This window comes from Alligator sinensis, unplaced genomic scaffold (genome assembly GCF_000455745.1).
Source record: "Alligator sinensis unplaced genomic scaffold, ASM45574v1 scaffold232_1, whole genome shotgun sequence".
NCBI classification, from domain to species: Eukaryota; Metazoa; Chordata; order Crocodylia; family Alligatoridae; genus Alligator; species Alligator sinensis.
In genome coordinates this window covers 636,723-661,169 of record NW_005842517.1, presented here as the reverse complement: position 1 = coordinate 661,169, position 24,447 = coordinate 636,723, and the positions used below count along the sequence as shown (strand labels likewise).

Genomic DNA, 24,447 nt, shown 5'->3' with positions numbered 1-24,447 from the left:
AGGGAACGGCGGGCCGGGGCCGGGGCGGGGGCCGGGCCGGGCCGGGCGAAGCGGGCGGTGCCCCCTTTATTCCCCGCTGCTTGGCGAAGGGGCCCGCAGAGCTTCCAGTCCGTGCCCCCCCCGGCCTTTCAACGTCGCCTCCCCCGTGCCCGTCTGCCGCCCCTCGAGACAGCAGCCCGAGCCAGAGGCATTTCGGTTCCCGCTTGTACTTGGGGCTGGAGCCTGGAGGCTTTCCAAGGCTGCCCGGGCCGGGCCTGCGGGAGCACGCCAGCTGCTGTGGCGCGGAGGTGTGCGAAGGGGCCGGGATAGCGCGGGCCAATCGCATCCGAGCAGCGAAACCAGAACCAAGGGTTTTGACTGATGCAATTGAGCTGGCTCTCCGTCGCGGGCATCGTTTTTTTTATTCCTTCCTCGAATTTCCGTGGCCCGTACAGTATCTTCCAAGGAACTTGTTATTTGGTGGAAATTATTAACATACAACGGTAATATTTACCGGTCCCGCCACGAGCTGGTGAGATTCCCAAGACGTGGGAAATTCAGTATCCCCTCCTTTTTTTTTTTTTTTTTGGAGGAGGAAACGATTTCTTCAAGAGCAAGGCAGACTTGCGTGGCTTGCCTTTTTTATTTATTTAAAAAAATTTTTTTCAAGCGAACGTGGCCAATTGCACGCTGGCTTTGCGTAGAGGTGCGGCGCGGTGATTTCACGGCTGTGGAATTTGCTGCAAAAAATGCCTCTTGCTTTAAGACGGTGCAGCAGAAGCTGGGTTTTTTTTAGCCTTTATGAAAACCCTTTCATACATGAAATTGAATGTAAATCGATGGCTTTGAGTCTGCAGCCGGGCTCGGGAGAACAGCTCTGAAGCGTGAACTGTTCCCACGTGCCTCCGCTGTTATTATTTGATATCTTTATCTTGCTTAACTTTTGTAGTTTTGCTACAGTGCAGTACAGAAAACCCTTCACGATTGACGCCCCAAAGAAAAAGACTTTTGAGGAAGGCAGAAGCGGGGAATGCCTCATTGCGTTCTGCTTTTTCACTCCATCGCTTGTTGGAGTGTCAGCTATGACACGTGTGGATGAAGGGGGTATAGGTTGTGGCAGTGTTGGTCTAAGGACACAGGCAGACAAGGTTCCTTGGGTAAATCCAATATCTTTTATTAGAGCAACTCAAGTAGCTGGAAAATAGTTTCCAAATATTTGAGTTGGTCTAATAAAAGATATTGGATTAACCCAAAGAACCTTGTCTGCCTATGTATGGATGAATGCACGTCAGCTAAGTGTTTTGTTGGATGGCGTGGCAGGTTGTGATGTGAGGAAGCTGATGGGGCACAAGTTGTCCCCCAGACATGTCACTTTTGCTTCTGCTTAGGAGGAGGCTCAGTCATTGCCTTACACCATCTCTCCCATTGCTAAATACAGAAACTACCCTTTTGCCAAAATCTCCTTGGCAACAGCTGCAGCGCAGTTGTGTTATAAGAGCAATTGTTATGTTAAATGATGGAAATTTGGGGACAGTGTAAAACTGAATTCAGTAGCAATATAAGTAACACAGATGATAGTGAGCTGGTGATTTGGTTTTTTCATGTTCATTAAAAAGCAAGAATTCCTAATTTACTTTAAGTAGTTGCAGAATTTCAAGATTGCTGCTTTAGACTGGAACAGAAATTAGGGGCCTGCTTCAGAGCTTAACTCCAGCTTACTGCAGAGTAAGTGGGAGGTACGACATTTGATAATAGGATTAGGTATCTGTGCTATTTAGACTTTTCTTTGTGGGCTGCATTTTTTTAAAGAATTTCTAAATGTGCTGTTTCGCAATACTGGAAACACCCTATTGGCCTAAATAAATCTGGATCTACTATGTTCTCCTTGTGTGCTACGTAGGTATCTTGTTTGCAGTTCCTTAGGGGATCTCTCTTGATCTGGGGGTTCTGCTTGGCAGCTTTTACCTTCTGAAAATTAAGGGCAGTGATGCAATTGTTCACTTCTGGTTTTGATACCTGCAGCAAAGACCAGTGCTGTAATGTAGGCCCGGGGCTTCTGAGTGAGTACTTTTTGACTCATCATGTCTAAAGAGTTTTTTCTGTCCAGGATTCTGACATTCTTGGAATGCATCAATGTCTTAGGACAGTCTCATTACCAACATGTCTATTGTAGTTGAATATTTATTTAGGTATGGAAAGAAGAATATGCCATGACAAAATATTACTTAAATAGGAAAGAAATAAAAAAAAAAAATGTTAGATTTTAATAAACTTCATAGTTGCCTTTGATAGACAGTTCAGTGGTAATGGGGAAAGCGTACAGGAGATATTACAATGGGTTTGAAAAATACACCTGCCTGTGGAGGATAACAAAATTTACTGACTGCAGACAGCTCAGCCATTAGTTTCCGTGGGCACATCTACACGAGACGCTTACTGCATGGTAGCTGGTTGCTACTGCACAGTAAGTGTCACTAGGCAATTGTGCTGGGATGCTACTGTGTGTATGTGTAGACACACCCTGTGTGACTTAATATTTATGTTTTTAAATGTGTCCGTGGAAGTGGGATATTATTAATTGCTGAAGAGCTGTCTCCTGAGACTGCAGTCAGGCTGTTCCAGTGCTGTGTTTCATAGCTGCTTCTTAAGGCTCTTTTTCTTTCCACCAGTGCTGCAGAGACTTTGTGAAGCTGTGCTTCCGCACAGGAAAATGAAACCAGTTATGCCCTACCCTTTTCTTATCCTATGATCTTGCCACGCAGTGCTAAACACCTACGCACTGGAATACGTACATCTTCTATGATGGGGGTAACCCATTGTACCTACTGGGCAGTGGGGAGAAAATACATTCTTCTTTGTGGCAACTTCGTAAGAGCCCTGCATTGTCTTTTGTGCCGGTCAGTGGCACATACCCCATTCCTGGAGAAATCTTGGCTTGACTTTATAATATGATATGACCTCCTTAATGCTTTGAGCTGTGAAACAGTTAACAATTTTGACATTTGAAAGTATCACCACTTGGCATCCAAGTTAGCCTCAATTGAAATGAACAGGCAGTTCACATTTCAGAGTTATTCTGCAGTGCTTCCTGCAGACTAGTGCAGTTTATGATTGGTATTACCCGAATGGAATTTTTTTTTTAAAACCTTAAGTAATTTCCTTAAGAACAGTTGATTTTTTTAGATATTAAATCTAGTAAGCCTTTTACCCAATGGGGTAAAAAAACAAACTTCCAAACAAAGTCTAGTATTTTTTTACTAACTCTATTTTATAAAGGTTTCCCTAACTTTAACCTATACGTAATTGCTCTAATTGCAAACTCAGGGATGAAAATGAGTGGCACATTCTTTTACTTTATCAAAAAGTATGACTGAAATACTAGAAATCACTTGACCTCTGTAACAGGGTTACCTTCCTGGCCAGGTCTGTGCCTACAGTCTTCCCCTGTCTCTGGGGAGTCTGGCCGCTCCACTAGCTTGCCATGCCTTGATGAAAATAGAGTTCAGCTGTTACTTGAGTGGGAGACTACCTTTTGTATGCCCCAATGGGTAGGGTCACAAGTTCATGCTCTGACCATCCCTGTACATGCCCCATGCCTCGCAGACGTTCCACTGTGTGTTACCTCTCCGGCCTAGGTCCGGAGCAAACTGGGCACACAGTTGTAGCTCTTTCATAATATGCCAGAGGGCCACTCTCATGCCCATCTCTTACTGGGGTCCCATTCACTCTGCTGGCTCTTACCCGGCCACTTTCATGCTGCCCTCTCTCCTGGGCCACATTCATACCACTCAGCCTCACCCGGCTTCGGGCTTGTCTCTCCATGCCTCGGTCAGTCCCTGCGCAGTCTGTCGGGCATCTCCTGCTGCCCTCACCTAAACGTTTGCTGAGCGACTCTACAACTGTTAGCCTACTTCGCTCCATGCCCCCTCTGGGCCTCTTCCCTCTTCATTATGCCCCTCTCTCAGGGTCTCTCTATCCGTCACCCACTCACAGGACCTCTCTCTCCATCTCCCCTCTCTCTTAGGGTCCCTACTCGCTCCCCCAGGCTTTACTCTGCTGCCTGGGTGCAGCTCCAGGTCCCTCTTCTGGCCTGGACTCTGCCTCAGGGCTCCTAACGAGCCTGGGCTCCCCCTGCTCTACTGGAGCACCACCAAGGATGTGGGGCTGGAGTTATAAGGCACCCCTTCCTGTCTTTCGCTGGGGAGGTAACTGGCCTGGCATTTCCTGGGGGCTCCTACACCACTAGGAGCCCCACCAGGGCTCAGTTTCATGTCTTACCCAGGACAACAAGAGCCTCCATCTCCCCATAGCCCCTTCCCTTACCTCCAGGTCCCCGAGTAGGAGTTTAGTGGGCTGATGTTGCTGCCTCCCTTGCCAGCAGCTGCCTGCTCCAGTCCTTGAAGTGGCAGGCACCAGAGGTGTACTGCCACAACCTCATCGGTATTGTAGTAGGGTGACTGAAGTGCTCATGGTCTTCTGCATGACAGAAATGCTTTAGAAATCTAGAAATTGATAAAATTGTAAAATAGGTATTTAAAATGATTTACTAGATCTGACAGAGGCTCCCTTAGAGATCTTTGGTAAACTTCCTGGGCTACCACACTGTTTCCCAACTTTCAGTGGTCACAGGTTCCTGTTCTTTCAGCTACCAGTTGCATCCCAGAACTAATGGGCTGTCTAAATCTTTCCTGTTTCTTCTTAAACCTTCTCTTCCTTGGGTGGGGAAACTTGCACAAAATAAATCTAGGGATGTTTGGGTATACAGTAGTACGTGTCAGGTGCTTTCAGAACTTGCATAGAAAATCAGTTCTGTGCCACCTCTTGTTTAAATTGTAGAATGAGTCTGTTCTCTGAACTTGTCCATTCGGAAAGGGTGGGCCACATGGAAAGGGTAATGGAAATGTCTGTGGAACTGGTTATAGGAGTAAACTCTCACCTGAGGTTTTCTTTGGTCTGGAACTTATTGAACTGTAGAAACTTCCTTCTTAGCTGGCATAAAAATATTCAGTATTTGGCACTGAATTTTTCACGTGTCTTTTATTTAAGAAAAGATTCAGTAGAAATAAATATTAACAGTATCTTTAATGGTACTGCAGGAGTACAGAAACATTTACACTTTATAATAGATTCTGTTTTGTCAGAATCTTTTCCTTATATACTTGAGGAAGATGGCCTTGTGATGGCAAAAATGTAATGGCAAAGCAAGCTGATCTCTTCTTCAGATTTCCAACATAGGTTTCTTGGAAATGTTTCTGCCTCTCCACGTAGATGTGTTTTTGGCATCTGAGTGAATCCCATATGAGTCCTGAGTTTAGATAGGCTTCTGTATTAAAGAGTTTGAAGCCAAGAGTTTATTGGCAGCTTGTGGTAATAAAAGAGTAACACGTTCATACCCACTTGCATCTGACCCATAATTATTTATGCAAATCCCGGCATCAAAAATAACAATAATGTCCTTTTATGTGTTTTCTTTTCATCTTTATGTTTTTAAATTAAGATAATGGTTCTATTGAGGTTGCTTATCTGAAGCAAATTGCTTTATCAGTGTCTCTCATATACAGCCAAATGAATTTCACATCAGTGAGGTACAAAGCAATTAATACCAAGCCCAGAAATTCATTTCCTTATGATGATTTACACTTAGAATGACTTGGATTCTATCAAATTTGGCTGTACTATTACCTAAACTTTATTTGAGTTGCAACAGGGCATATTCTTGATTCTGTTTAAATAATTTATACTCTGATCTTGCATTAGGATTTCACTGACATGAATTTGACTCACCAGATGAAGGACACTATAGATATACACAATTTTATTATTTAATTATACTTAGCATTTTTATTGCTACACTTAAATTTCTATCATTTTCTTTATCTTACTAATTCTAAGTTACTAACTTTTAGGATATACAATAAAAGAATGATGGCATTGTAGAATTTTAACAACATCTATGTGCAGACAAGGGATCAATCATTTTAAATTTTTTATAGACTACTAACTATCGTATATTAAATCAGGAAGCCTGATTACTGTGATATTTGATGCTAGAACTGAATTCCTTTGTACCTAATATAAGCTTAGTTGAATTACTAATGAGACGTAGACTTGGTAATCTGGTAGAAAAGCACTCTATTCCCTGTAGACATTTCTTTTGAAGGGGAGTGCTGGTACTAACTGTTTAATTTTCTTTTGTCAGATACGTAACCACGCACCTGAAGCCAATAATGTTTTCCAAACTGGCCCACTCACAAACCTTGTCTCTCCTACATCGTGGTTTTCATGCTTCAGTGAGTTCAACTGCATCTATTGCAACCAAAAAAACTATCCAAGGACCTCCATCTTCTGAGTATATATTTGAACGTGAGGCTAAATATGGTGCACACAACTATCATCCTCTACCTGTTGCTCTAGAAAAAGGAAAAGGTACTGTTCTTTTTCAAATTGTTTTTACATTGTTTTCAGAAATATACAAACTTACTGAAGGCAATCAGATAGAACTTGATAATGTCTGAGACAGTTAGTGAATGCTAGTTGTTAATCAAAGGCTGAAATGTGTGATTGTTCATTTAAAGGCTTCTGGTAATTTAAAAAAATAATAATTTGATCAGCGGATCTAAATCTTGAGGGTGCACATATCCAGATGAGTGTGTACATGCAGTTTGTGGTATCGCAAAGCTGAGGTGCCACAAACCTCTCATGGTACACATGCAGTTTGCTGTGCTGCAAATTTGATACCGGGAACTTCTAATATAAAAAAAAAAACTGCTGCTGCAAAAAAAGTGGTGCTCCAGCAGACACAGAGGCTGGGCCTTCCAGGGAAATGCACTGGCTGGTGGGCCGGCTGGCTTACGGCCTCCTCCCCAGACTGTCTCCCCCGCTCTAGTTGTTCCCTGGCTCCTCCAGCACTCTGAGAGCTGAGAGGAGCAGGGAAATGGCCATAATTGCCTTGCATCAAAACCCATATGCAGGGGCATGCACAGTGGCAAAAAGCAGTGGCACAAATTAGTGCTATTGCTACTGCTGTGGCAAATGCACACCCCTGCTCATGCACACTCATCTAACAAAGTCTTCAGGAATTCTGAGTGTTAAACATCTCTAAAAGCTCAGGATCCAATTCTGTTCCACTTACATAGCATTTAAGTGACCTTAGGTGCCCAAGTCGATTCTATTTCACCCTGCTTGAATCCTTAAAAAAAAGGTTAATGCAAAAGATGGATCCTTCTGCTCCTTATTGCTTTGTGTAACTCATTCTTAAGGTTAAAATGACATTCTTAAGGTTAAAGTTACAAAAGTGAATACAGTGATGGATTTTCAGGCACTTGATACTATTCTACCTGTTTTCACCTAGTCCCCATACATCCACTTAGATTCCTAATAGGTGGAGTGGAATCTGGCCCCAAGTGAATAAGTGGCTGTACTTCAACACTGGACAGAAATAGAATGAGCCTTGTCACATGATTTGTAATTTAAGACCAAAAGTATATCAATGATCTCTTGCACATACCCTTGGTTGATCAAGTGTCACTTGGTACTTATGTCAGAATCACTCAACTGCTCTTTACAGTTCTCATTAATCCAAAAGAGTTTACAGTGGTTCTGTGTCAGCAAGGGCAGATTTCTGTGCTTGCATGAGGGATGCCTTCATTACTCAGTGCTATGTGGGGAAGCAGAAACTGTTCATAGAGATTGAAGGAATTCAGTTATCTCCAGTACTTTGAGAAAAATTTCAGGATCCCAGTATTAAGACTTTCATTATCCTTAACTCCTTACAAGAGTCACCTTCCCAGGACTCAACACCAGGAACATGGGATACAAGCAACAATGAGAATTCACATGATCCTAAATTATTTACTGTAGCAACAGCTCCATATGCAAAGCATTGCTACGCTTGAGTGTTGCTTACTGATTATGCTGCACTAGTTTCCTATCCAGGCTGTGGCCTGTCACTTAAAAGACTTCAATCAAGGGGCCTGTGTGGTAGACACACCATTTATGCATGCATAGGTGACTAGTGTCTCCCGAGTCTGGGGGGGCACCAGCTTGCTGACTGGGGGAGGTGGATCCCTCAGCGGCCGATCGGCAAAACTGGAAATGCACTTCCGCTGGCACTTTCAGTTTCATGGCTGGCGCTTGCAGAGGGTGCACAGTTGATCTTGGGGTGCATGTGCACCCACATGCACCCCTTACACGTTGCCAATGCATGCATGTTCCATAGTGTTAAAACCATTCTGACATGTTGTGGTCTTTCTGAGTTCTTTGTAACAGAAGAATTGTTCTGTTGTTTTTCTGTAGTCCAAAACGGAGTGAAAAGTAAGAGCTAGCATTTTCTGACGGGTGCCTTGCATCTAATGAAGGGTGCATTGAGTCTAAAAGGTTCAGACTCACTGCTTTAGTGAGTAGTTTAGTGTGTTTCTTTTTTCATGTGCTCATATATCATATTTTTATAGGCATTTACATGTGGGATGTTGAAGGCAGAAAATATTTTGACTTCTTGAGTGCTTACAGTGCTGTCAATCAAGGTCACTGTCATCCAAAGATTGTGGATGCTCTGAAATCTCAAGCTGAGAAACTGACCCTTACCTCCAGAGCATTCTACAATGATGTGCTTGGTGAATATGAAGAGTACATCACAAAAATGTTCAACTACAATAAAGTTCTTCCAATGAACACAGGTAGAAGCACTCTCTTTGTTTTCCCACTTGTGTGTATGAGAATTATTGTTCTTATAACCTTTGGTTTTGCACAAACGTCCAGATTGCACAAACAAGCATGTTAACTATGTTGGTTTTGTGTTTCAGGAGTGGAAGCAGGAGAAACTGCCTGTAAACTGGCTCGTAAGTGGGCATATACTGTTAAGGGAATTCCAAAATACAAAGCAAAGATTCTTTTTGCAGGTATGTGAGGTGATATCATAAGAGCTTGTATTTTGGCAGGGGAGAGAAACGATTTGATATTATAATAGAACTCTACCCATAGGCTAACACTTTTGTTTTCTTGTAAAGAATGATGATGTATTGTAACTACAGATTCTTTTTTTTAAACCTGCAGCTTTCCTTTAAAACCAGTCGTTAAATATGTCTTCTCTTTTGTTGAGTCATGCTGTGAGTTCAGAGTATGGTTAGGCAGCAGCATGCACACCTAAAACAATTCTCTTTTGCAGGACTTTGAATTCAGTATTTTTAGTCTTCTCAAAATATTTCTTTCTGCAATTTTATTTCATGTATAAAAGTTCAGATCTTCCATATAGTCTAGGATGAATATTATGGATGAAATGCTGAGTACACTGAAGTTCAATATGAGTTTAAGAATTGATTTCACTTCTTTTGAATGAGGTTTAAAGCAGTGGGTCTCAGCCGGGGGTGCCATGAGACCTGTTCAGGGGTGCCAGAAAGCCAACACTTCTGCAGCATCCAGGTGGAACTGTCCAGCATGTTTTTGTCCCAGGAGGGGCATGCCAAGAAGATTTGGAAGCAGCTGCAGGCCTTGCTGGGTCCTCTTGCCACTGTCCCTAGTGAGGCAAAGGAGACAGTTTTGCCTGGCTGTAGCTGGGTGACTGGGGCATGAGCCCTGGATGCTGACTATGGGGTGGGCACTGGAATGCAGGTGGGGGGACAGTAGTGTAACTAGGTGGGTGGAGCAGAGGCGGGGGAGCGAGCAGGGCACCAGCCATGGGTGCTGATCTAGAGGCAGGAGTCTTTGCAAAGGCAGAGGCAGCTGTGTGTTGCTTCCCACCATAGGAGTGGGCATGTGCAACCCCATGCCCAGCGGTGTATCGGAAGCAGAAGGGGTGGAATGATACTCCTGCCATGAAAGCTGTACCAAGGGACGCACAGTCCTGCCTCCAGGGGTTGGGGGGCAGCCAACAGGGGACCTACAGCAACCCCCTGGTAGCCTGCGCTGCTGCCTGTTCTTCAGGAACTGCTGAAACCATACTGCTGTGCACCACCCTCTCCCTCTCCCTCTCCCTCTCCCACACCTCCAGTAGTCAGCACAATTTCACTTCCCACCCCCAAAGAGCTTGCTATCCCTCTGTAGGCAGGGGTCCTGGACTGACAGCAGTGGGTTGTTCTCAGTACAGGCTTGCTGAGATGCTGTTTATGTTGGCGAGGCAGATGAACTGGGGGATGTGGGGAGGGGCTGACCAGAGTCAGGGTTCTCCTCACAGCCTGGGTCCTTTTCTCCCTGCTGTGCAACAATAGCTCCTGTTAACCTGTTCACAGCCACAGTCAAATTAAGCTTTTAAAGCCAGATTCTACAAGCAGATCCTGGCATGTTTGAGAGGGTTAACAGAAGGGAGGATGAGTAAGGCTGTTGAGGGAACTCTGTCCTGGGTCCCTGCTGGGAGCCCCTGGGTGCGCCCAGGTAAGACTGTTTGGCTTCCCACCCTCCTGCTGTCAGCACAACCCCCTCCTCACCCCTCTCTGTGCCCAGGGCACACAGCTACTTAGCTTTAGAAAAGTGGTTCTCAACCGAAGGGCTATCAAAATCAGAAAAGTTATGGAGGGGTGCCTCAAGCCTGATCAGGTTGAGAACCACTGTTGTAAAGTTTAGTTTTAGTGGAGATTCTGGGTCATGTAGAAAATGTATCTTGTCTTAACAGGAATGCTTTTAAAATAACGCCCCCCCTGAAAATTAAAATGAATTCTTCCTTGTCTTAAATGTATAGTTCAGCTTGCTGCTTCCCTGGAAATATTGATATCAAATCTGACAACAGGTCAATGAGTATAGTTCCCTGCTTTGTTGTTAGATGCTTGTGGCCATTGCAACTCCTGCAGGGAAAACAGAATGATGAACTTGGATTTTAGAAACTTGGATCTTCTGTTAACCTCCTATGTAATATAAATTGAATATCTAGTGTTTCTAAACCGCAAAGTCAAGTTTTTGTACCTCTGCACATTTAAAACTTCCTTTGTAAATGAGAACCTAATAGCCAGTAACAATTCCCATTAGACTTGTCAGTTTTCTGTGAGGTTACATCACTTTCCCTGTTTGTTCCCATTATTGTGTTAAGTGCAAAATCTGTTTTGCTTTCAGGCATGCCTTTAGGCAGCTCAGCAGACCAGCTGATGAGAAGGATCTAATCAGGCAGCCAATCCCAGATCTTTGTCTGGTTCCCTAGGACATTCAGCATTTGAAATCACGCCCCCTTTGCTTTGCAGCTTTCAGACTGAATTTTTTCTTCTGGGTAACTTTGTCTGTGATTCTAATTTATAGATTTGGCATAAATTATGGTATCTTAATCCAAGCAGAGTTATGTCATAATCTTAATTAGGTAGTGAGTATAACAAGCAGTCTAGCAGAGTTCAGTACTAGGAGCTAACATTTCCTAGTGTTCTTTGTTGCATCTAGTCAATCAGTTGCATCATTTCTGGCTTGTGATTGAAAAGAACTTGTGTCTTGCTAAAAAATAACCACTCCTACCTAGCTCAGATTACTATGTTGGCATTCTCTTATTAGCAAAGAATGCGCTACTTGAATATTTTGAAACACTGGAAAATACTCTAATATATCTCAATACTAGTGTCACTTAGTGATTTCTATTTTTGTTTTGAAGAGATTTTATATCTCTAGTCAATGACAAGCTGATTTTTTAACTGAAGCAGCTGTGAGGGCTGCTTTGGCACGTGGTACAGATAGCTGTTAAACCCTAACCCACCATTAGTTCTGCTTTTGCAACCTTGCTGAATTCAATTATGTTTGTAAATGCTCTTTTAAGGTCAGAGTTGAATATTGCATAACTGTCTATAGGACCAGTGATATTTTAAAATGCCAGAAGTGTTTGAAATCTTAAAAAAATTTATTTCCGCTCCCCTCAACCCCTCTTATATTTTTTAACTTACTATTTAGAGAAGGCAGTTTAACAAATGCTATCTTATAGGATCATTGGAAAATAGGGCTGGAAGGAACCTCATGAGGTCATCTAGCCCAGCCCCCTGCTCAGGTCAGGATCATATCTGACTAGACCACTTAATCCAGGTGTCTCTCTAACTTGCTCTAGAAAATTTCCAGGGATGGAGATTCCACAACTTCTATCCTAATGCTTGACCACCCTCATAGTCAGGAAGTTCTTTCTAATCTCAAGCTTAAATGTCCTCTCCTGCATCTTGAGGGCCATTGCTTCTAGTGCTGTGGCCACAGAGAAGAGTCTATCTCCATCTTCTCTATAACTGGCCTTCAGGTATTTGAAGACTTTTATTAAATCCCTCCTCAGTCTACTCTTCTCCAGACTAAATAAACCTAGCTTTTTCAGTCCTTCCTCATATGTCATGCTTCCCAGTCTTCTAATCATTATTGTTGGTCTCTGGTGGACTCTTCAATTTGTTCACATCTTTCTTCAAGTGTGGGGCCCAAAACTGGACACACTACTCCAGGTGAAGATTCACCAGTGCTAAATAGAGAGGCAGAATCATTTCTCTTGATTTCCAGGTGACACTCTGGTTCAAATAACCCAATATGCTGTTAGGCAGACAAGGTTCTTTGGGTGAATCTGATATCTTTTATTAGGCCAACTTAAATAGTTGGAAAACAATTATTACCCCAATATGCTGTTGGCTTTTGTTTTTTTACAACAAGAGCACACTGTTGGCTCACATTCATCTTATGGTCTACTCTACCAGGTGAAGAGAAGGTCCAGGTCCTTATCTGTGGTACTGCAGCTAGCCAGTCTTCAGTCTGTATCTGTGCATGCAATTATTCCATCTCGCGTGTAGGACTTCGCGCTTGTCCTTGCTGAATTTCATCTGATTTGATTGCAGAACATTTCTGTAGTCCAGTGATTTTCAAAGAGTTCCATGACTTTAAGAAGTTTGAAAGCTTCTTGAAGTCATGGAACCCTTTCATATTACTACCTCTGTCTTGCAGGTGACATGATCTGATGTAGAGCCAGGTCACCCAGTCTGGCAGTGGTGAACTGGTTGCCAGCCTGCTCTGCTATTACCCCCAGTCTCTTCGCAGAATCCCTGATGATGTTGCAGAACCTTAGGGTTCTGAAAAACATAGCTTGAGAAACACTGCTTTAATTTATCCAGATCATTCTGGATCCTAGCCCTATCTTCCAGGTTGTCTGCAATTCTGTCCAGTTTGGTATCATCTGCAGATCTGTTAAGCATGCACTCAATTTAATCGTCCAAATCATTAATGAAAGTGTTAAACAGTACCGGACCCAGGACAGACCCCTGGGTAACCCCACTTGATACCTCCTCCCAACTAGACATTGAGCCATTGATGACTACTCACGGTGATCCAAACAGTTATACATCCACCTTACAGTACTTTTCTCTAGTCTGTAATTCTTTATCTTAATGACAAAGATACAGAAGTTTAAATGATTAATAATTTAACTGATTAGTGAAGTGATGAGTGGTTAGCTTACCGGTTATCCTTTAGCTCAGGGTGGGTGCAGTCTTGCAGGGAAGGGAGAATGGGAAGCCATGCGGTGCCCCAGCAGGAAACAGAAGGCAGCAAGTCAGGCAGGAAGAAGGGAGGGGTGAAGAGGAGGGGTGTTGTGGGGAGTGGGACTAATATCCATAGCCTAAGACAGAGGTAAGCAACTCCTGGCATGCATGCCAGAGTGTGGCATGTGAATGCATTTTGCATTTGACACACGTACTGGGGGTGGACAGTGTGCGGGAGGAGGGGGTCGGGTCTGTGAAGGGCTCAATCCTTGTGGCAGTGCAGCCCTGGCCCCTTTCCTGTTATCCATCTCATCCATGTACCTGCCACTGACAACGAGCCAGGCTGGGGCTATGTGGATTTTGGTGCAGCTGCTTGCAGCCTCCCTGCTGCAAGCAGCCTGGACTCTATTGTGGGCAGCAGGGGCCTGCTCAGAGCTCAGGCCAGCTGTGGCAGGCAGCGGGGAGGCCTCATATTGCTGCACTGGGGTCCGCAAAGCCCTGGCCCTTCTCATTGCTGGTGGTGGGTGCATGTGCACTTTGGGGTAGATGGCAGGGATGGGGCCAGGGCTGAGCTGCCACAACAAGGATTGGGCCCCTTGCAGCTCCCCCGCTGTCTGCCTCTGGCACACACACATCTTATAAGTCGAGGTTGCAGGTGTTTTTGGCACTCTGCCCAAAAATGTTGCTGAACCTTGGCTTAAGAGGAAAATAGCAAGCAGCCTAATGACTCATCAGTTAAACAATTAGATGCTCCTTCACAGGTGCTCCCTCCCTCCTAACCCATGACTTCACGTGGGCTGTGTTATCTGACTAGACTTGCTTCCTTCCCCCCCATCCGCCCAGTCAAAAGGCACGGGTAGTGGCTCCCAGCAGCAGCTGTGTCCCAGCTGCTTTATCATCGGTTAATCATTTAACCAATATAATTAGAGGAGGTTAAAAGAATATTTTTAAATGATATTTACATCCCTAATTCATGAGAATGCCATGGGAGAGTGTCAAAGGTCTTATTTTGATAAACGAGATATGCATCCAGTTTTATGTTTCCATCCCCTATAACCACAATACTGCGTTACCTGTCAAAGATGTTAAATAGAAATAACAGCCCTTCTCTTGATGGGAGGTTGGCATTGTCTCTCTTGAGTATCTAGGTCCAGCAACACAGTAGATTTGGAGCATCAGGTCAGAGATCTTGGGGTAGATTCTGTACTCAGTAAGTAGCCAGGAGGTGCAATGCATCATTAGGGTGACATTATTGTGGCAACCTGTAATGTTAAGTATACAGATGCTGCTGCATTTTGTACCAGTTGTGGCTTTATATTGGATAGAGCTTTATTCCTAGATAAAATGAGTTGCAATAGGCAAAATATATGCAATCCAATTAGTGGCCATTCAGCAACTAAGTGTTACTACTATTTAGTGGTGTGGTACCTCTTGACCTGGCTGTTGGAAGGTAGCTTGCATGGAGTTGACATACTTGGGTCTAGGCAGCTCCTAGAGTCTACTTTTTTTTAAATGTCTTATTCGCACCAATGAATTGGCACGAAGCAGTTGTAAGGCTGCTGAGAGCTTGGACCCACCTCTTGAATTTCTGTAGCTGTGTTACTAAATACCTTCTTACAACTGGCTTTCTTTGTGCTAATTAACTTGTCTTACATTTCTCTTCGCTTGAGCTGTGACACTACAGATTAATATTTCACTTTGGTTTACAGTTAGTTCCTGGTAAGCTTAACTGTCGTCTTCCTGTGAAGCATCACAATGCAAAAAATAAAAAATAAAATTTGTTCTCTTGGAACTTTAACATGTATGGGGACATCTTTATTGGTCTTAAGTTGTGTAAAAGCTTGTTTTCACAATCGGTGTGTTGGACCCAGTGTTACCTGATTGCCTTGTTAAAGGGGTACCGTTCACTAAAAGTTCTGGCTGAAATATTATCTGCTGGAAGTACTAATAATGTCTTGCATTATTGACAAAGATTAAAAAAACACATAATTTTGTGCATTTGGCACCTCCAATAAAATAATTTTTCTCCCACTTCGTGACATTCATAACATAGCAGAAAATTATAGCATTTGGTAGAGACTTGGATGTTATATAAATCTTTTTAAAAAACCCAATTAGAACTGGTCTAATAGTTGGCTAACTATAATTTTTTCCCATCTCAGTTGAAAAGGATGACTAACTGCTATAATTTGTTATTCCCCTTCTAGCTGGTAACTTCTGGGGCCGAACAATGTCTGCCATCTCTAGCTCTACAGACCCATCCAGTTATGAAGGGTTTGGACCGTTTATGCCAGGGTTCGAAATAATACCATACAATGACCTACCAGCTCTTGAGGTATTTCGCGGTTTCTTCCTCTGTAATAACTCTTTTACATGTCTCCTTTCAGAGGTAGTAAATATTGACATAAAGAAAGTGAATTTGGTTTATTTACCCTTGGATAAATGTTGTGGCTGTAAAATAAATTGTACTTTTTGCTTGGTTTTTGAAGTTTTAACTTCAGCACACTGAAAGAAAACTGAGCTAGCTCAGTACATTGTATGATGCTAAAGTGTTCAGAGCCTCAGTGAGGAAAAGTACCAGATATTTGAGACTGTAGGAGGAACCTGGAAAAGTTCAAACTTGTATAAATTCAAAATCAACATTCAGGCCTGAGATGTTGCCCTCAGGAATTCTTCTCACAAGTCCGGTGAGCTTTTTAGTAGACAGATGGTTAGGAATAATTAAAGGGCATTTTCAGTAGTACAGTGTCCTCTAAGACCAATTTTGTGGTATTGTTTCACTTGAGTGCTATTGCCATTTTGACAATTCTCTGAGTTTTCTCAGGGGTTCCCTATCAAACTAAGAGCAGAGCAAAAATCAGTTTGAGAGCTGACACAGTCATGGGCTGATTTATTTTGTGGTTACAGGGACAAATAAATCAGTGAATTTTAATGCTAATAGGGTTCTGGATTTACAGCTGCAGAGATAGAAGGCTTCCACTTGGTCATTATAGAAATAAAGCTGAGGTAGTGGGCGTATAAGCTTCACCGTGCTGCGTTTCCATGGTCTGGATGCAACACCTGTAAGGGTCCGAGGTCAGTCCACTCTCTGTGCCTGTGGTTTGTCTGCTGAGACTGCCAAGAATGGTGCCAGTGATTTGGAGAGGGGTGACGGCTTGTGTGATAGAGATGTTTGTCTCCTAAGAACTTGACTGAAACAGCACGTTAACTTCTTACAGAAACAAAGGTATCTCAGTATTTTCTAGCTGCTCTGTGGACAAGTTTATTCAGATTTGGATTAGGCTAGGAATATTCATGGAAGAAACTCTATTTGTTTACTGGGTTTCAGCCAACTTGAATGACGTTTTGGAGGTGTTTTGAGTTTTGACTTATAATCTCAACCACGTCCGTCCTGGCTAATAAATAAACAGAAGGGTTCTGTTATTAACAGAGGCTTTGACTATCTCCTTCAGGGAGGCTAAGATGCCAGCATCCTGCAGCAGTACTTTCTTAGCAGTCAGCAAACACCTCCTGACACTGGCAAGTCTCACCTTGCAGAGGAAGATTTACTGAGAAAATTGCAAACCTGCTCGGTTTCCTTGAACTCTAAGGCTTTTTTTGTAGGAGATGTGATAACATATCTGCAGACCCAATGTAGGGTGAAAAAGCTGCTCTTCGGTGGGTCTTTTTCTCCCACCCTCTCTGTCTCCCTTTGACTGAAACTGGGAGTAGTGTTAAACAACTGCTCATCTGTTTCAAGGTTTCCCATGTATGGAAATGCTAATTTAAATGCATATGTGGGAAAAATCATAACAGATTTGATAAATGGCTTTTCTGGACTAGAAGGCTATGAGGCTTCTAATCTTATATGCAAGCAGGCCAACTAATCTTTCAAAGTACAGGTGATGTATGCTTCTGGGTTGGAGATAGAATTTGGCTTTTACTCCTTCATGTTATAAATGTTAAAATATGTGACCTTAGTGTCACCCAGTATGTTCATCTTAAGTAGAATTTTGCATTTATCTGGAGATTCTGTTATTGGGATTCATCTCAGAATATTTCACTAAAAGTTGTATGCGTTGCTTGTCTAGGTGTCTTTCCTTCTTCCATCTTTTCAATCCATATGTCTTTTTTTTTTTTTTTTTTTTTTTTTTATAGCGTGCTCTTCAAGATCCCAATGTAGCAGCTTTCATGGTTGAACCAATTCAAGGTGAAGCAGGTGTGGTTGTCCCCGATGAAGGTTACCTTACAGGAGTGCGAGAGCTGTGCACAAAACACAACGTAAGGACCGTCGGTGCATTTAAATCAAAATGTGACGTGTAGACTGAGGTATAATTTGGAATTTTTGTGGTCTGGGTGGGGCGAGTGAGGGCAGGTGCTGACCTCCTTTCAAAGGGGCTGTTGTAGCTGCTGCAGGGGTATGGGCTCCCTGGGGCTGTCATTCTGGTACTGCCTCTAAATCATCACCCAGGACTGATGCTCACCCACCCTTGTTGCACAGCTGCATAGAGGACTTGGTGTATTATTAAATCACTTCCTTTCTTTCAGTGGGCATGAGAATGACTAGAGTAGTTCTCTTTTGTTTCTCAGTTATGTCATTTAATTATTTTTTTCTTAACTTTTTCAAGGCACTAGAAGTGATGGAAACAATTTATGTGAGGTAAAAGGAATTTTACCCTAGGTTAGAGAGCTGGGCAGTTACAATATGAACTCTCCTACCAGTGATGCTAACCTTGACAACCATCTTTTCCAGGGGTGAGGTGATATTATCATCATATCAGTCCTGAACCCTTCTTCAGGAGACACCCAGCCACTGGCACACAGTCTTTGATGTGGACTTAGTCCATTGAGGTGTGCAATAGACAGTGTTATGTGTTTTGTATCACTGATTGTTTTTCTGCAAATTGAATGAAATCTTGTTTTCAAAAATGGCCATTCCACTCATAATGTTGAACCCATTGGGTAGAACTAATTATCCACATTATGGAACATGCCTCATATTGGATAGAATCCTTAACCCTCAAAGGCTATAATCTACCAGTCACCATTTGAATAACACGTATTGCAGTGTATTCCATGGTACAAAAGCATTTTCATGAGTTTTGGGGAAATAAAATGGTAAATTAGCTGGTAGGCCTTTTCGACACTATATATGGTTTACTATGTTGTTTATTGCCTCTGTGAGAGTTTGTTGTTGATATCTGAGTGGGATTATCTGATTGAGTAAAACCAGGATGCGCCTGCATGTTCATTAATGTACCTTTGCTCCTGTGCATTAAGTTTAGTACCTCTAATATGGGGTAAAGATAAAGGCTCAGTAGCTGCGCTAATGCGCGGTAGCAAAGGTAAACTTTTGTTTGCTGACAATGTGTAGTAGACTAATTTTACTGCACACGAGTGCTGTTTTTGCCATGACATGATAATGCACAGTAGAACAGTTCATTGCACATTCAGGCATCTTGTGTAGACATGCCCACAGTCATTCATTACTGATTTTTTTTTTTTTTTAAAGGTTCTCTTTATTGCTGATGAAATACAAACTGGTTTAGCTAGAACTGGGAAAATGCTGGCTGTTGACCATGAAAATGTGAGACCTGATCTAGTCCTTCTTGGAAAGGCTCTGTCTGGTGGCTTATATCCCGTAAGTAAAAAAACCAGAACATAAAACAAAATAACTGTTTTTTGTAGTTTAAACTAATTGCTGACACCGCTTAGACTTTATATTTTGTTCTCAAAATACGTAGAGTTGACCTGGTGTTTGGAATTCTTGGGAATGGATGAGAGAAGTAACTGGTTATGGAGCTATAGGATGTTCAGGTCAAGATATTCCAACTTGCTAGAGAAGTTGTTTTTATATATGATCTATCTGTACTTTGAAATAAGCAGTGCATGTGTACAATTGACCTGGTATTAAGTTTATCAAGGGCAGGACTCTTTGCTTTCATCTTCCAAGGCAGTCATAATGCCTTGTTTCTTAAGGGAACAATTTTGGAATTAGCGGAACTAGGATGGGGTATCTTTAGTTCTTATGTCTGGTGATCTGAAGGGTTGTGAGCCTAACAATGGGCACATCTACATGTGCAGTTAATGCGCATGAATAAACCCCAGAACTTATTGCTCCAGAGTTTTTTGCTCTTGGGTGAATCATGTGAATGTGCACCTGGGAGAAAATAATTTTGGAGCAATTTGCTCTGGAGTTGATTCATGTGCAGCACATTGAGCCTGGTCAGAGCTTCCCCAGCTGGCAGCAGCCCAGTGCTGTTCTGACCAGGCTCAATTTGCTGCAGAGGGCCTGGCTGGGGCATGAGGGTGCTTCAGTGCGGGGCTAGCTGGCAGCTAGGCCCTGCACTGAAGCACCTATTGTGCCCCAGCCTTTTGGGCAGTGTCTACATGTGCACTCTTGTGCACAAAAAATTTCTAAATTTAAAATTATGGAGCAGGCTAGTACTTCATTAGTTTTATATGGATACATGAAACAGGGGGCATGTGTAAATGCAGAGATGTTTACTTCAGAGTTAATTGGGCAGCTCTGCAGTAAACATCTTGTAGATGCACCCACTGACTACTGCATTATGGCACCTATCTGGTTGAATTATATTCTAGTAAATGGGCTCAACTCTGGGCATGGTATGTTTTATTTCATTGCTGTCTTGCTAGATAAACTTTGAAACAACTAGCATTAGTCTGCATCTTATTTCAGCTGTCCAGAGTGCCTGTGTAAATTGGCTTAAATGGCTGTCAGATGATAAAATTCTTGCTTAATAGGCCAGAAGTTAGAACCAGTAATGAAGTATTTCAGCTGACTGAAGCTCTTTCTGAGCTGTTAAGTGAAACACTGAATATTATAATCTTGAAGTAATACTAATTCTGCACAGTCTTTCAAATCTGCTGAGACATTATATCATACCTGTGCAGTTAAGTGTTTTTACGAAATATTAGAAGGTAATACTGTGTTATGTGACTGCCAAACAGACTCTCACTCTATAGAATTGGTAGCAGGTATGCTTGTAACAAAATCTATTAAGAATTAAAATCACCATTTTCTAGGTACTAAGACAGCTTGGTCTAAATAAAGCTTAACCAAACATTCTTATTTTTAGGTATCAGCAGTACTATGTGATGATGAAGTTATGCTGTCTATTAAGCCTGGTGAACATGGCTCTACCTATGGAGGAAATCCATTAGCTTGCCGTGTGGCTGTGGCAGCACTTGAGGTATATATGTTCTAGCTGAATTTTTGAGGTTCCAAGGACAGCCATTCAGTTTGATATGGCTAAAGAACAAAACTAGGGTATATAAACAATGGAGAACACAGACTTCACTTTTTTTTTTAATATAGGACATTTCTATTGATGGAGACAATGGAATCTAGGTTTAGAATAAAAAAGATGGTGCTTAATTACTTGTTTGTCTACTACATTTATTTAATTTCAAAATAAATTCTGAAAATCATTCCTAGAAACTTGTTTTTAGTTTCTTTTAATTTTACTGTCTCTCAAATTTTAAGAGTAAAGATAAGCTATAGATATTATTGAAGAAAACACCTTTGCTTGGTGAAAGACCAGTATTTCAGTAGAGTTATTTAAAGTTGATCAAATTACTCTCTTTTAAGCCTTTTTCCTTAAAAAAGGAAAAAAATCTGGTTGCTTCATTTTACTACAACAACTTCAAAAAGATATCAAAGTCTATTATTAGTTTTGATTTAAATTAATATCTGGTGTTGCAACTCAAAGAAAAGCTGTTAAAATCATGTCAAGAACCTGTATTTTAATAATTAAGAAATTGCATAATTAATGTTATTTGATGTAAATTATTAACTTAAAAAAACCCTCATAGTTGTCAAATGTATAGAGCTGAGAACTTCATAGATCAGATTCTTTTCTAGGTCAATATGGATGCTTAGGTCTTTGCTGTGACTTTTTTAGTGGATATGGCTTTTGTATTCTACCATTGAGCATTGTTTTACCTAATATATTTCATGCTTATGCATATCAGGATGGTGTATTCCCTATTAGTAGCTAGGACCCAAATAACCAAAAAGTTATGCAGTTTTCCTGAGCTCCTTCTTCTTTTTAGGTAATAGAAGAAGAAGGCTTAGTTAAAAATGCAGACGCAATGGGTATCTTATTGAGAAGTGAACTCATGAAGACACCATCAGACATTGTGACCTGTGTGAGAGGGAAAGGATTATTAAATGCCATTGTTATTCGTCAAACTAAAGGTAAAGAAACTCTTGACAAATTACAGAATCAAAGTGTGAGCAAGAAAAAAAGGATAAGATATTTTGTGGGATGGGGATAACCTATTGGGGTTCGTGTCTTGGTTGGCTCATCATAGTCTGTAGGGTTGCTTGTACACACCACGGGGGTTTAATTTGGTTTAGTTCTCCCTAAATTGAAACGGTGAGTTTTTAAAAACACCGCTTCAATTTAGGAAGAATTTAAATAGAGCTAAACCCCCATGGCGTGTACACAAGGGCGGGTGCTCGATCCTTACCTGCCTCTTCAGTAGCGGGGAAGGGGGCGGGGCGGGGCGAGCTGCCGGTGGGCCTAGTGGTCCCTGAGCTGCACAGGGGCCCCGGGGGGTGCCGCAGCTGCAGAGGGAAGTACTGTCCCTGCCCACAGCCATGGAGGGAAGCACTGGGTCTCTGCACAGCTCAGGTAGGCAGGCTCTGGGGAGGAAAAAAAAAGAAAAGATCAGGCTTGCCGCTTTTATTTTTTTTCCCCCTTCAGTGGAGCCTGCCTGCATGGGCTGCTGCTGGGTCCCACAGCCCCTGAGCTGTGCGGGGCCCACCAAGCCCTGAGTATGTTGGTTTTCAGTGCCCTGTGCACTGTTGCACTTTATAAAGTAGCAAACTAAAACACCTTGGAGGTGTTTTATCTTGCTACATAACAAAGTGTTTTAAATACATTGCCAAGCTTGCAAACAGCAACACCATTAAAGCGGAATATGCCACCAAACGTGCAAACAGTAATGCCATTAAAGCAGTGCAAAAGTGCATTTAAGCTGCTTTAAAGGCCAATTTTGTGGCATGTACAAAGTTTGTGCATACAGGTACATGCTTTTGACAAAGGAGGCTTTTCCTTTCTGGTGTATTTAAATGTGAGCAGAGTATTGGGGTAAGCTAGTGGTTCGCAACCTTTTTTAGTCTGTCAGGATTTTATTTTGTATTGCTCTGATCATTGTCATCTCTGGTGTTCACAAATACTGTCTTTCAAATAATTGCTTGCAGTAATCTTCACATTTCAGAGTGTTGCCAATAAACACTCTGCCAGCTGCTAATGGAAACAAAACTGAATGGAACATGCAGCATGCCCTGGAATTCACTCCCAGATTAAGGAAGGACTTGCTTCCTAGAGTTTAAAGGCACGTTGTGAGGATGCCTTGCTGCCTTACTCCCAGGTTGTCAATGCCTGGTTAGAAATAAAGCAGGAGAAATGAATGTAACAAGTTATTGAGAGGCAAAATTGAGAAAAAAATATGTTCAGGGACAAATACCTCGAATCATACCAGAAAGTGGCTAAAAAGCCAGGGTACAATATAGCGTACTGTTATTACATACTCTGATTTGTTCTGCTGGGTGTGGTACTGTACTTTTCTGTGGTAGGAAAATTTGTAATAAATTTGTAATCACTTTGAGACATGTGAACAATGTATTGAAATACTAACCTGCCTTCAACCTCCCTTCTGTGTTGTTTCTTGTCTTAAACTGAGATTGCAGCATCCAGTTACTTAACTGCAGTGATTGGGTTTGGTGGGGATGATCTCCAGTGCCTAGATGGAAAGTAATGTCATTGGAGCAAAGGAGGGTGTGAATGGCAAATGAGTTCCCCAGTTTGCCCCTTTTTGGGCATTAAATCTGTGTTAATTTATAATATGGTACAAAATAGATGGCATGCATCTTCCATTAAAAATTCTTAACTTAGAGATGCAAAAAAAGCAGATGCTTGAGGTAGACTTGGTGCCAGGGCATCACATGTGTTCCTCGTTAACATACCTGGAAAGATGCTTATAAGCAGCCAGCACATTTACAATAAAGAACTCTACATATTTAATCTTTCTGCTGCCAGGTGGCAAGGAATTTGCGATCTGGCCCCACACACAAATCACCAGTAAACATTGTGCCATTTATTTAACTGCAGTGTAAACATCTCTCTTCTTTTTTGGCTTTAGACTATGATGCCTGGAAAGTGTGTCTGCGGCTTCGTGATAATGGACTTCTTGCCAAACCCACGCACGGTGACATCATCAGACTGGCACCTCCGCTCGTGATCAAGGAGGATGAAATCAGAGAGTGCATTGAAATCATTCACAAGACCATTCTATCTTTCTGAAGACACCATATTTTAAATGTATTCGCTAGTTGGCCCAAGGTGTGGTGCATGGAAAAAAGTGGTCTATGAAGGCCTGTTCTTGAAGCAAGCATCATCCACTCCCTTAATCCAAAAGGATTTCACTCTTCCAAAAATTAGTCATGTTTAGGCCTTTAAATTATAATGGATTGGAAAAAGGCATATGGTGACTCTGAAGAGCTTCCAACCTCTGGCAACTATTTGGAAACAAAGTGGTGATACTATATTTAGTGTATCATGTATTATATACTTCAAATCAAACTGCCTGGCAGGAGCCTGTATGTAGATGCCTTTTTAATTGCTGAAAGTTTCAGCCAAAGCTTAAAGCATAATTTATGTATATTTTAATAAGAATAAAATGGTGCCCTCCTAAAACTACACAAAACTTTCTGTTGAGTATATTTGAGGTTTGGTGCTGTGTTTGTAGGGATGAAGATCTTGGCACTAATGGCTTCATTTTTCTCTTCCTTTTTTGATAGTTATGAAAAGGCTTCCAATCATTAAGGTTGCTTACAGATGTGAAACCCCCACCCCCCCCAGCACTTTACTTTAAACTTGGTGTGCCCGTGCGCTGAGTGCAGCACATTCCCAAAAGGCATCATGTTTGTTTGACCCAGTTCACCCAAGGTCTGTATAGATTGCACGCTTCAGTGGGCCTTTTTGAGACTTTTATCAAGATTCATAGATTCGTAGATGCTAGGGTCAGAAGGGACCTCAACAGATCATCAAGTCTGACCCGC

At 42.1% G+C, this 24,447-nt stretch overlaps 1 protein-coding gene across 3 annotated transcripts; it reads left to right on the top strand.

Annotated features, from left to right (window-relative positions):
- The first annotated feature begins 6 nt into the window (after positions 1-6).
- On the top strand, positions 7-24,087 carry OAT (ornithine aminotransferase). 3 transcript variants are annotated; one of them, XM_006031598.3, is made up of 10 exons: positions 7-287; positions 6,179-6,405; positions 8,430-8,654; positions 8,781-8,876; positions 15,584-15,711; positions 17,514-17,636; positions 18,868-18,996; positions 20,456-20,569; positions 21,432-21,576; positions 23,529-24,087. In XM_006031598.3, the coding sequence occupies exons 2-10, from the start codon at positions 6,207-6,209 to the stop codon at positions 23,687-23,689; spliced, it is 1,320 nt and encodes a 439-aa protein (XP_006031660.1). In that variant the 5' UTR covers positions 7-287; positions 6,179-6,206; the 3' UTR covers positions 23,690-24,087. The 3 variants fall into 3 exon arrangements, with proteins under 3 accessions (XP_006031660.1, XP_006031659.3, XP_025069057.1); XM_006031597.3 differs by lacking the exon at positions 7-287 and adding an exon at positions 360-482; XM_025213272.1 differs by lacking the exon at positions 7-287 and adding an exon at positions 412-511.
- Positions 24,088-24,447: the final 360 nt, after the last annotated feature.